Source organism: Rhinolophus hipposideros (assembly GCF_964194185.1).
Source record: "Rhinolophus hipposideros genome assembly, chromosome: 10".
Lineage (NCBI taxonomy): Eukaryota > Metazoa > Chordata > Mammalia > Chiroptera > Rhinolophidae > Rhinolophus > Rhinolophus hipposideros.
The window spans coordinates 60,475,542-60,489,273 of NC_138056.1; the positions used below are offsets into that span (position 1 = coordinate 60,475,542).

At 33.1% G+C, this 13,732-nt stretch overlaps 1 protein-coding gene across 2 annotated transcripts in view; it reads left to right on the forward strand.

The window, feature by feature from the left end:
* Positions 1 to 13,732, forward strand: part of FOLH1 (folate hydrolase 1) — a 46,975-nt gene that overhangs the window by 6,672 nt on the left and 26,571 nt on the right. For both annotated transcript variants that reach the window (XM_081063997.1, XM_081063996.1), the window contains exons 3-6: positions 13 to 199; positions 3,490 to 3,591; positions 10,979 to 11,104; positions 11,921 to 12,107. In XM_081063997.1, coding sequence (XP_080920123.1) covers positions 13 to 199; positions 3,490 to 3,591; positions 10,979 to 11,104; positions 11,921 to 12,107 — 602 coding nt within the window. The remainder of the gene's footprint in view (positions 1 to 12; positions 200 to 3,489; positions 3,592 to 10,978; positions 11,105 to 11,920; positions 12,108 to 13,732) is intronic.

A 13,732-nucleotide genomic window follows, 5' to 3' on the forward strand; every position in this document is an offset into this window, starting at 1 on the left:
TTTGTTTGCCAGTAATTTTACACGGATTCCACATTTAGCAGGAACTGAAGAAAACTTTCAGCTTGCAAAACAAATTCAATCCCAGTGGAAAGAATTTGGCCTGGATTCTGTTGAGTTAGCCCATTATGATGTCCTGTTGTCCTATCCAAATAAGACTCATCCCAACTACATTTCAATAATTGATGAAGATGGAAATGAGGTAAAAAAAAATAGAAAAGAAACTCACCCTTATGTATTTTTCAGATACCTTTTTATGAAAGAATATCCTATACATCTCCAATTATTGATATAAATTAGTATTATTGAATCTCATTATCAGTATCAATTTTCTTAGAATGTTTGGCTTTAATGTGATGTTGGAAAGATTCTGAGAAATTAATGCTTGAAAACAGTTGCTATTTTTTATTCCTATTATTGTATACTAAAGTAAAACATATTAGAGACTTCCAAGCAACTGAAATAGATACATTTTTGATAGGTTCAGACTCTAAAAGATACTGCATAGCTTTGGAGTTGCTAGGAAATTCAGAGACCCAGTGTGCTGTTTGAGCCAGTTTTTTATTGGTACTTAATGAGTATATCTCATATGATCACATGTTCATCTCTATGCCCAGAACTTGGATATGGGCATTTGCAGAGGAAGAGAGTTTGGGGAGAAAGTCTATAGAAATGATACCAATTCTAAAGAATTGATAATCTTGTTTGCAAGTCAGGGCACATGAGAAAGAGAAGACAATACAAGTAATTGAGGTATTTCTTATCGTGAAATATATTCAGTATGAAAGCTCATAAAATATAACATATATTTAGTCCTGGTTAGCATACCTTGGTTTTAGAGCTACCATACCTAACTAAAATATCCCCTTTCAATCTAGATAGCTTCCATCAGTCCTTTTCTTAGCTGGGGCTTCTAAATTATATATAGCTTCAAATATATCCATCTTGATCAGTGACCAAGCTTGATAAATATTGATAATGTTAAAAATATACATATACTTAAACCTCTATCTTGAGCTATCAAATTTGGAGATTATCTATGTACAATGAGGAAAATAGCAAACTTTTATGTCTGTTTTCCTATTTCACCTCCAAATTTTGACTGTACTTTTGGTTTTATTATTTCATTTCATTATTTTTGGCATTACAAGTATTTATGCAATTCCTAAAGGCTGTCACATTAATATAAGCATATCATGTAGAAGTTTCATTTTGGAGATTTTCCTGAATGGTGTTAGCTGCCTAAAGCTTCTTAATATTTATAACTTATATCATTAGTTCACTTTCATTTTTGTTTTTATCCAAGTTATACCTGCACATAATCACAGTTCTCCACAAGGTGACTTGTTTCCTCCTATTTCCTTCTTCCCACAGACACACACACTATTTAACCATGAGTTGATTCTTTTGCTATTTACTTCTATTTCCTTAAATCTCATGCTTACATTAGTCATGTTTCAGATTCAGGCATTATCTTTTGACATTGTGACAGTTCAGCTCTATTTTCATTTTTCTATCCCAACTACAAACACTCTCTTACTCTGTCCTCATCTTCCAGTGCAGTTTAATTATTGTGACTATTCACAGCTGAGATATGTTGTAAACTAAACTGCAACTCTCCTGCACAACACACACAAGCTCTCCCTGGCACAGGCAACAGGTATAATTAGGGTTTTGTAGCTTCTACCAGAAATATTTTAAATTTATCCAGACACATTATTTTACCTTTGTTGATGCAGAGATAACATACCATAGAGATTGAACTATAAATTGCCTTTTTTGTCATAACAAAGAAATTAAAATTTGCAAGCAGGAATTGTTTTAGTTGTGCTCAAAATACCTAATTTGAAGCTATATTAGTGAATTTTGGAGAGTAAGCAATGCTCACTTGTATAATAGTCTACCTTTGATAAAGCCTACCTTTGATAAACCCAAAAAGGTATTTCCTTGACCTTGAAAAACTTTTGCTAGTTCTTAGAATAACTCATAAATTTGCTTTAAAATCCATTTGCTCGGTAGTGCTGTAAAATTGAAGAATAGTGTAAAGGCAAACCAAGTGAGACAAACTTGAATACTCCTTTCGCTGAAAGACTTACTGATATAATGACTTTGTTTCTAGATGGATTTTTATTGCAATTTAGTATCGTTTCTCTCATAATTTTTCCCAATGATTTAGATAAGTTTGTACTCTATGTGGATCAGAGAAAAATGGGAAATATGGGATGTGTGAGTGTTTTTAGAGGGTAGTAGTTGATTTGGTTATATTGTAGGTTCTGTCAGCCTCAGGAGAGGTAGCAAACTAGTGCTCTGGTTAGGACAATAACATGCCAGCCCATATTCACTCCCCAACTCCCAATAATCTTTGTACTACTGCACTGGCCAGGACCTATAGCATAATGTTGAAAAGAAGTGGCAATAGCAGATATCTTTGACTTGATGGGAATGTTTTTAATGCTTCACCATTCATTTTGATATTTGCTTTAACTTTATTAATCAGGAACTGGATCTTTCAATTTCCAAACTACTGAAAGAAATAAAACGTTTAAAATTAACCATCCCTCAAAACAGCGGGACAGAGAAGGAGAAAACGAAGCATTAGGGAAAGAAAAGGAAGAGTAAAAATCATATAATAAGAAGGTAGAAATGATCTGAGTACTGTATGTCAGTAGTTACATAATTATAGAATTATGAATTTCCTGGGGCAATTTTTCCCCCTCTCCCACAAGCCATCACTTTCTGTGGGACAGATTTACTTCTAGCTTATCCTTAACCCTAAAGGAGGTTGGTCTTTGAAGACCCAGCTTTGATGCAGGTGTCTCCTGTCAGACTCCATTAATTGGACCAAGTCTGGACGTGTCTTTTAACTCCTGGGCCCCTCCCAGGGAGCCCTAAGGCTTTGAAAGACCCAGTTAAGGCAAAAGCACATCTTAGTGCTAATCTCAGAATTCCTGCTTTCATGTCATTTTCTTTTCTTTTTCTTTTTTGGCTCCTGATTATTTCCTTGCTTTTTTTTCCCCCCCAATTCAGTGACGCACTTAAAAATATAACATTTTATATTTGGCTCGGTGTTTTTAGTTCTTTTCAGAGTGAATGTTGTTCAGTGTGTCTAGGTACTATCAGTTTTGGATCCCCCTAAAATGTAATTTTTATTGAAATAAATTTAATATTTAATTTGTCCCTAAGGAATTATCTTAGCCTTGTTATAAGTGGGTAAGATTACTATGCAATGTTACTTTTTATTTGGGGAATAAAATTTTCCTCCTAAATCAAAAGCTGGTGCTTACAGATCCCCTCAGGGTCTGTAGTTTATTCATCTCACGGAAGCCTCACAGCTTCTAGTGAAGTGCTGGGTGTTTGACATGTATTCTCGAAACACTGAAGGATTGCTTAACCCTCTGCTGACAAAAAAGATCATACACATTTTTCTTTATTTGATGGTAGTAATCAAACTTTACCCGATTTACTTCTGATTATTGCATTTTGTTTCTCTAGATTTCAAACTCATCATTATTTGAACCACCTGCTCCAGGATATGAAAATGTTTCAGATGTTGTGCCACCTTTTAGTGCTTTCTCTCCACAAGGAATGCCAGAGGTAAAAATCCAATACAATAAAATAAGAATCAAAATCAGAACCGCCTCATACATACCGGCAAAAATGAAATGGATATTGATATAAGCCAAATTCACCTTTTTTCCACACTTATGAAATTACAATTTATTAGTAAGAAAAAATGTATTATTTTGTGTTCATAACATTTTAAAGATAAAATGTATTACAATGAGATGCAGAAATTCAAAATGTACATTTATTGACTTTTGAGAAATGTATGTACCTGTGTAATCCAAACCCCTTCAACATATACAATGTTACCATCACTTCAGAAGGAACATTTATGCCCCTTCTCAATTAATTCCACACGCCCCAAGACAACAATTCTCCTGACTTTTTTTTGCCACCATTGATTAGTTTTGTCTATTCTAGAAATTCATATAAATGGAATTGTATATCATGTATCATTTGTGTCTAGTTCCTTTCACTAAGTGTAGAGACTGTGAGATTCATGTTTTAGCGTTTGTTTCTTTTCACTTTACTAATTTCCATTTTACAGAAATACTATATATCTTACTGTTGTTGTATAGCACTGATTTGTTCTCAAAGTATTTGAATAAGAAGTGCATTATTGCCATTTTCAAATGAAGAACATGAATGTCCAGCCTAGAAAATTTTATGTGGTTTACTCAGTAAAGCACTGTGCATCATTGTCATCTGGAATTTTATAGTCAGGCCCTAGATTCTTACACAATACTTCAGTATTTTTTATAAGAAAGCTAAATTTGGTTTATATACCACATATCAGTGAAATCATAGGGTTCTCTGCTTTTTCTGTCTGACTTATTTCACTTAGCATTATACTCTCAAGAGAAACAAAAACTCATAGACACAGACAATAGTTTAGTGGTTACCAGAAGGTAAGGGGGTTGGGGGGAGGGAGATAAGGGTAAAGGGGATCAAATATATGGTGATGGAAGGAGAACTGACTCTGGGTGGTGAACACACAATGGGATTTATAGATGATGTAATACAGAATTGTACACCTGAAATTATGTAATTTCATTAACAGTTGTCACCCCAATAAATAAATTTAAAAAAAAAGAAAGCTAAATTTGAAATAGTTGAATATAATTTATTAATATCTTTTAAAAAATTATCTCTCCTACTATAATATTTCACATTGAGTAAATTGAATTTCAATTTACGTATTGAATATATATAACATATATGTATATATGTATATGTATATATGTATATATATGTATATGTATATATATGTCTATATATATGTCTATATATATTATATATATTCAATATTACGTATTGAATATAGGTGCCTAGGATATAGTTACAACAAATTGCTATTTGACAGTTGGGTATATTGAAATATCACTTAAAAGAGAGGTAAGGGCTTGGGCGATCATTGAAAATATCCTAAGTAAAAAATTTGCATTTAAATTTGAACTGATATTTAAAAATCTATCTTCACCAATCAAGATTTATAAGGATGTTGTAATATCAGGCAATACCACATATTTTAATAAGTAAGGTAAAAAATCATGTTATTTTTACTATTTTTCAAAAGTATTTGATTTATTAACTTATTTATAATTTAAAAACTTCACAAATTTAGAATAGAAGAATATTTTCTGTTGGTTGTATGAAATTTACTCCAAATGAATAACATTATACTTGACATAATATTAGAAAGAAAATCTCCCTAAAAATTAGCACATAAATAGAATGCTTGCAATTATTTAATAATTTCATAATTGACATGAGATAGCATTAAGGAGTATAACAATTGGAAATGAAGAGATAGTATATTTTAGATCTCAGGTGCTCAGGCTAAGGCACATAACCATCATGGGTCCATGTAAAATCCCTAATTTAATTTCTTTCCTTTCCTTTCATCTCTCATCACTACTCTCAGTCTCATTCCTCTTTTCCCACTCTTTCTCAACCCTCCCCCCATTTATGTCCTCAGCAATGTATGAAGGTATGACAATTAAGTTCACGAACTTGTTGCAACAGTGTTGCTAACCTTTTTTGATATAAGAGGGATTACTCATTATGAATTTGTACCAACTGGACAAACAGTTAACCAAGTTTACTATTTGGAAGCACTGAAAAGACTGTGTGAAAAAGTTAGACGATCTGAACTTTTCGCCAACAATTCATGGCTCTTGCATCACGATAATGCACCAGCTCACACAGCACTGTCTGTGAGGGAGTTTTTACCCAGCAAACAAATCACTGTATTGGAACACCCTCTCTACTCACCTGATCTGGCCCCCAGTGACTGTCTTCACCTGAAGATAAAGGAAATATGGAAAGGAAGACATTTTGATGACATTCAGGACATCAAGGTAATAAGACGACAGCTCTCATGGCCATTCCTGTTGGGCATTCCAGAAAAAGAGTTCCAAAATTGCTTTGAAGGGCGGGCTAGGTGCATAGCTTCCCAAGAGGAGTACTTGGAAGATGACCGTAGTGATATTCAGCCATGAGGTATGTAGCACTTCTTCTAGGATGAGTTCGCGAACTTAATTGTCATACCGTCTATGTATTCTTGAAAATACATGGCTTTATTTTGTGTTTAATGTATTTTAGAATTACATAAATAGTACTGTATTTTAGCTCTTATTTGATCTCTTACTATTTTTAATCAAAAGTCTTTTAAAAATCCGTATTTCTTTAGGTCAAGGTAGTTCATTACATTTCACATCATCCAATGTTGTGCTCACCGCATGTAACTTAACCTTTCTCTCAGTGACAAACACATGGTTTGTCTTTAAATCTGAATTACCACAGTGTTGGAGTGAATATGCTCTTACATGTTTCCATATAGACTTACAAGGGTTTCTCTGTGTACAATAAGCCAGGCGTGGGACTGCTGGTTTGTAGGGAATACTTAATTTCACTATGTCCAGACTGTAGCTGTTTATTACTCCCACTGACACTGTATGTGTTACTTTTTCCTCATATTTTTATAAACAATGCAAATTATATAACTTTATAATTTTTGCCCATCTATATGTTTTATCGTTGTTTCAATTATTTAATTTATTTTTTATAACAAGGTGCTCATCTCTAAACATATTTATTAACTCTCTGTTTCTTTTCCATCTGTGAAATGATTAATTACAGCTTTTTCCCTTTCCTGTTGAATTTCCAGCCTTTTTCTTATTAACTTTAGGGGTTTCTTAAATATTTTATTCATCCTATATAGGTTTAAATATTGAAAATACCTTCTCCTAATTTTCACCTATTTAGTTATATTGCCTATGTTGTCCTTTATTGAAAGTAAATATTTAATTTTGATACTGTCTAATTGATCTCTATGTTTTTACACTTTGTGTCTTCTTGATTAATTCCTTCCTTCATTATTTAAAGTGATATGTCTGCATAACCAGAATATAGAAAAATACTAACTAATACATCTTTATTTTTAAAATAGCATTGATATTACCAGATGAAAGTTAGATATATATTTGGACACATAGTATACAAAAGCAGAAAATATAACAAATAAATTTAAATTTAAATAGCCATAAAATATAAAATACACTTTAAAAATCTTAAATTTAAATAAGTATGGACTAGTTAAAGAACACTGAAACTTACTGAGCAGTGAAAATATTGTGTACAAAGAAACAATTTATATTTCTGGATGGGAAGACAGAATGTTATAAGGAGAAACTTTTACCCACATTAGTTTGTGGGTTTACTGTATAATTTGTTAAATCCTTAAAATAATTTTTGAACTTTGACAGAATTTTTCCACTCGTAAGAGTCGTAGAGATTATTAACTCACATCTTTCAAGTAGGCTTAAACTATTCCAGATTCGTGGGAAGATAAAAGGAGCATGTGATTCTGCAAGGGATTGTTGTTTGTGTTCAAATATTAGATGAGATTTTATGGCTGGTGTGCTTCATTTGATTACCTGTAACTCAGCCAGTGGAGTGTTAATTCTTTTGAAAATTATGTATGTCTGTATGTATCTTTAAGATATTTCACTGTAAATTATCTTTGGATCTACATCTGAATCCTTTGGAGTGTGAAATACTGGGTTTTGCTTTAGCCTATTTGAAATTAGTGATTTGACAATGTCCATAAAACATAGACTAATCTAGGGATTCTCAAATTTCAGCATATATCATAATAATCCAGAGGGTTTGTAAAACTCAGATTCGGTTCCTACTCTCTGAGTTTCAGTAGGTCCTGGGTAAAGCCTGAGAGTTTGTTTCCAATAAGGTCTGAAGTGATGTTGATTCTGAGGGACCAAGCCTTTGAGAACCACAGGTTTTGCTTCTCATTCTGTCTATTAAAAAGATCAGGAAAAGAGAAACTTGAAAGAAACAGAAAATTCTAGGCTAACAGTATAAAATTGTATTTATTCCCAGTCATGGAACAATGATACAGTGTAAATTTTACAAGAAGGTCATTGTCTGAAAACAAAGCTTTTTTTCTAACTCACAGTGACAACTTGCATATCTATCACACTTGTTTTCATTTTCAAAGTCTGTTGTCATTTTTAAACTGTTTTCTCCAATCCCTTCTCTGCCATAATTTGTTTTGTATGGATTGCAGATTATTTAAAAGATAACTGCAATTTACAGATATTTGAAAAAGGAATCACCCCAAAGTTGGTGATATTAAATAGGGATAAATTTCAAGTAGAACACTTGCACTAAAATAAAGTTCACTGAAATCAAATTGGTTAATTATTCTGTATTCACAGTTAGAATAAGAGTGAACTCTAGAGGGTACTAAAAATGATAAATCAGACATACAGTGCTGTCATTAATAGTGCATTAATATTGATTGGTTTTCGGAAGAAATTCAAGAACTAAAAGTAATCCTTTTACTGAAGCAAAGATTCAAATGTCACCTTCTCAATAGACTTCCTCTTTTTATTTAAAATCGCAACCCCTTGAGCACCAGTTCACCGCCTACTCTATTTAACCTTTTTTGAATTTTTCTACAGCACTTGTTAATTTAGTTATTAACTTTACTCTTTATTATCTTATCTCCATGTAAATCTAAGTTCCATCAAGGACAGGCATATCCCTCATTCGTAAAACACTGCTGGACACATAATGATATGTCTTCAATAAATTTGTCAAATGAATCCTAGAATCAGCTTGGAAACTTTATTTTAGTATCTATTATAAATTTGTTGTGCACATGCTATGAGAAATGTAGTAAAAGAGGAAAACAATAAAACAAAATTGTAGGATGTTAGAAATTGTCCAGAGCAGGGTCTTCAAGCTAGGGTGATGAAGACTATCCAAAGGCAGGCATGGGGTTATTTTAAGGAAATGAGTTGCACCATTAATTTCTCAGTGTACTCTTTCATGAAATTGAGAACTAACCTGTGGTGAGGTCCTGCTGGTACTCTGTCCCCACCTTCCCATTTATAGTGATTTTTCTCCTATTTTACGAATGGAAGACATCATCCATCCATCCTAAAACAATATAAAGGGCATCCCTGAGTTGTAAAATATCTCTCGGACTCTAAACAAAGAGATGATAGTAAAAGATTTGAATAGCTGGGTAACAAATGATTTGGAAAGTCAAATGGTTTGCAGTTGAACAAAGTTAAAGATGAGCCTAATTGAGTTTCCAGCCAATATCATTACAATTAACTTGGATAATAGATCAGCATATGATTTTGGGGCTTTGAAAGAATTTAAATAATTTAGTGAAGATTTCATAACAAAACTTTTTCATTCTTATCCCAAGATTTCTCAGAACTTATGTCTAAAAACAAGAAATGTGAATCGAACTAATGCTGAGTGCTGTCTCATTCTAAAAATAGTCTATTCATTTATAGATCCAAGACCTAATGTTTTAACATCCCATAGCATTAAGAGGTATATCTTAAGTAAAATTGTATGCTAAAGTATTCTTTACAAAAGAATACTTTAAAAGAATACAAAAAGTTTGTACTGATGTTATTAGACTCGATTTGATACTACTAATAATAACAATAACTTACTCCTGAAAAATTTTCTTAACACATACAGCCATGTTAAAAATATAAATATTTATAAAAATTTAATGTATATGTGAGATCAGACAATTAAATTCACAAACTTGTTGCAATGAAGTTGCAAATCTTTTTTTAATATCAGAGGGATTATTTATTATAAATTTGTATCAACTGGACAAACAGTTAACCAAATTCACTATTTGGAAGTGCTGAAAAGACTTCGTGAAAAAGTTAGATAAAAACAACCTGAACTTTTCACCAACAATTCATGGCTCTTGCATCATAACAATGTACCAGCTCACACAGCACTGTCTGTGAGGGAATTTTTACCCAGTAAACAAAGAACTATTGCAATACTCCCCCCCCCCCATTCACCTGATCTGGCCCCCAATGACTTTTTTCTTTACCCGAAGATAAAGGAAATACTGAAAGGAAGACATTTTGATGATATTCAGGACATTAAGGGTAATAAGATGACAGCTTTGATGGCCATTCCAGAAAAAGAGTTCCAAAGTTGCTTTGAAGGGTAGACTAGGCACTGGCGTCAGTGCATAGCTTTCAAAGGGCAGTACTTCGAAGATGACTAGTGATATTCAGCAACGAGGTATGTAGCACTTTTTCTAGGATGAGTACACGAACTTAATTGTCAGACCTTATATATGTGTTCTTAATTAAGGGATGCCTAATAGTCATTAATAAAAGATTGTCAAGCATACTCAGATCCTAGATAACAGAAACTGAAATGGAATTTAGAGTGCTAGATGTTAATTAAGGAGTGTTCTCTTCGGATCAATATTTGTGGCAAGGAAGGGAAGGAAGCTGGATTAAGCAGAAGGAGAAGTTTCACCTCACTGCCAGCTCAAGCACACCCTCAGCTGACCCAGTGGGTTGTTATGCGGCTATGACTGTATTGAAACTTGGAGATATTATAAGACTTGCACATAATCATAGTAATGATATGAAACCAGACCTGTAAACTAGTGATGTTACCTGACTTTTTTCCTTACCTAGTGGTTGTAAAGACTCACTAAGCTACTATTTCTGAATGTACTTCAAAGAGAATAACACTCTCATCAAGGGCTTCTTAACCTAGGCGACCTGGACACCTTCCAATTGCATGCAGCAATGTGGATATTCATATACTTCCTCCCCGCCCCCAGGGAATGCTTCTATAGCTTTATAGCAACTGTACAGGAGACAGATATAAACAAAACTTACTCTTAAATTCCTATGTCTCTAACCCGGCTAATTGCCTTCTCAATTCAAGTCCATGTCTCCCTTGAATCTCTTATCCGAGGCTAATGATTTTTCTGACCCTCTTGCATGCTCTTGTCTCTTCCCTCTTTTAAAGATGTAAAATAGTCATCCTGCAGAAAAACCTCTTGTATTTCATCTTACTTGTACTAAATAATTTATGATCTCAACAGGGTGATCTAGTGTATGCTAACTATGCACGAACTGAAGACTTCTTTAAACTAGAGCGAGACATGAAAATCAATTGCTCTGGCAAGATTGTGATTGCCAGATATGGGAAAATTTTCAGAGGAAATAAGGTAAAAATCGTTTTTTATCATTCTCCATAAATATAAAGTTATATCGTATCTTATTTGTGTAGAATCCTTGAAACTTTCTGAGGACCATGATCCTGTCATGTTTTGTAACATGCCCACCTTACAGGGAGGACACATCTGCCAGGCTAGAGACTGGGTTTTCAAATTGGCTCATTGGACTATGGCCAGGCAGAAGTTCAGGGAGAATAGAGCAGATTTCTTTCCATACCTACAAATTATGCCTATGGTCTAAAAAGAAGCATGCATTGGATTTGTAGTTAACCTTCAGTAGCTTTGTTTTAAATATTTGAAAATCCTTGCGTAACTAAATTTTAATATAAATTGTTATTATAAGCAATAAAAGAAACCAATTTATACCTACATAGCAGTTTTTAAAGTTAGTATCACTTGATTTGTGTGTGTGTATATATATATATATATATATATATATTCTTCCTTGTGAAATTAAATTTCAAAAATATTCCCTTTCAACCACAGAAGAAATTGGAGTCTGGCCTGTGGAGTCTGCTTACTTATTGTGCTTCTAGACTAGTGAAACCAGCAAGTAAGCGCTACGACCAATGTGTACATTCTCCAAATACCGCTGCTGTGAGGGCTGAACCAGCCCTGGAAATTCTTTAGAGCTTATAGTAGGAAAAAGAAAAAGCCGGTTCTCTGTGAGATGTCCTTTGTTGTAGGTCTAATAATAAAAGACTGAAGATACAAAGTTTGGTTATTTATTTAAGTGCAATTTTGAAAATTGATATGTACAAATTTGGAACAACCAACCTAAAATAAGAAAGACACTGTGTTTTTCAGGTTAAAAACGCCCAGCTGGCGGGAGCCAAAGGAGTCATTCTGTACTCAGACCCTGCTGATTACTTTGCTCCTGGGGTGGAATCCTATCCAGATGGTTGGAATCTTCCTGGAGGCGGTGTCCAGCGAGGAAATATTTTAAATCTTAATGGTGCTGGGGACCCTCTCACACCTGGTTACCCAGCAAATGGTGAGTGATCAGGTCTTAATTATTGCAGGAAACTTAACATTTTTAAGTGATTTTATTAAATGACTTCCTTTGACAACAAAGTTTGTCTTTTTCTTATTATCTTTGCATCTAAGAAATAAATTCAAAAGTTTTGAACTCTAAAAATTACTGGTTCAGTTCCCTTATTTGGAACCCTTGGGCCTGGTAAATGTTGGAATTCAGCTTTTGCTGTCAAATGAATTTATGTCAGATTAGATTTTGTTGCCAAGTAAACTCCCTCCAAACTTATGTTTTTCACAGTTCTTAGATCTCCCAGTTGTGGATAAGGGACAGTAAAATAGAAGTTCTATAAATCCCTGAAATAGCACATTTAGAATAGAGCCCTGAAAATGCTTACTGCATCTTTGCTATATAAAGACAATAGTGATAACTTTCAAGTAGTATTTCCTAAATGCCAGCTCCTCAATGCATTAACTATTATTATCTCTATTTGACAGAAGGGATGTCAGGTTAGGAAAAAGAAGCAATCAGTCTCAGAATATCACGCCACTAAATGAGGAGTTGGGCTTCAAATTCTCTTAGTCTGTCTCCAGAGTCCACATGCTTGTCTTGTGCTGAAATACTCCCTTGTAAAACTGTAGATAATTAACAAAGGGAGCTAATTTATTGTGAATGTACTCAGCTATTTGATGACATTTACAAAAATCTGTGATCATTTGGTTTGTGGGGTTTAAAACTAACTGAGATGTATAACTTGGACAAAATAGGTTGCCAAAGTATTTGTGGCATTTCTATAATTATTCTTCATCTTTTTTTTTAATCAAATTGTAGATTCTGCTAAAGTTTATGTACTTTGGCTTTGTAAAAATTTTTGGAACATAATACATTGTCATAGATTATTTGTGTAAGCAATACATACTATCCTATAACAAAAATCCCATAAATATACTTGAACTTTACTTACTTCACCTTTTTATTTCCAAGTTAAAAAAAAATACTTCTTCCTAGCTCTGTTAGTTATTCAAAGGTAAAATTATGAACATAAAATGAAGGAGGAAAGTCATGTTATCCCTATTGTGTTTACATTTATTGAGTTCCCTTTTATACCTTATTCTTTTTTCTTTCTTTTAAATTTACTTTCTATCATGAAATAATTCTAACAATAAACAATATATTATATACAATACATAACATATAATACATAATAGAGGTAATTATCAACATTTTGACAATCTTGTTTCATCCCTCTATGTACCTATTTATTTATTATTGTTATTACTCTAGAGAATTTTAAAACAAATTCCACACAACATATTATTGTTATTTTACCCATAAGAAGAAGGAACTTCTGTAATCATATAAAAAAAAAAAAGTTCTCGGTAGATAATTTAAAATTCGGAGAAAAATGGAAAAATCACCTTTATTCTTAAATCTGAAGAAATGAGAGAATACATGTTTTTATTCTGAGATAGAGTTAACATGCAATAAAATGCACAGCTCTTAAGAGTTCAGTTCAATCAATTTTTTAAATTCCATACATCTGTGCCACTCAAAATTAGATACAGGTCATTTCCATGAGTCCGGAAAGTTCTTTTGTGATCCCTTCTGATCCATTTTCACTGCACTCCTCAGAAGCAACCACTTTC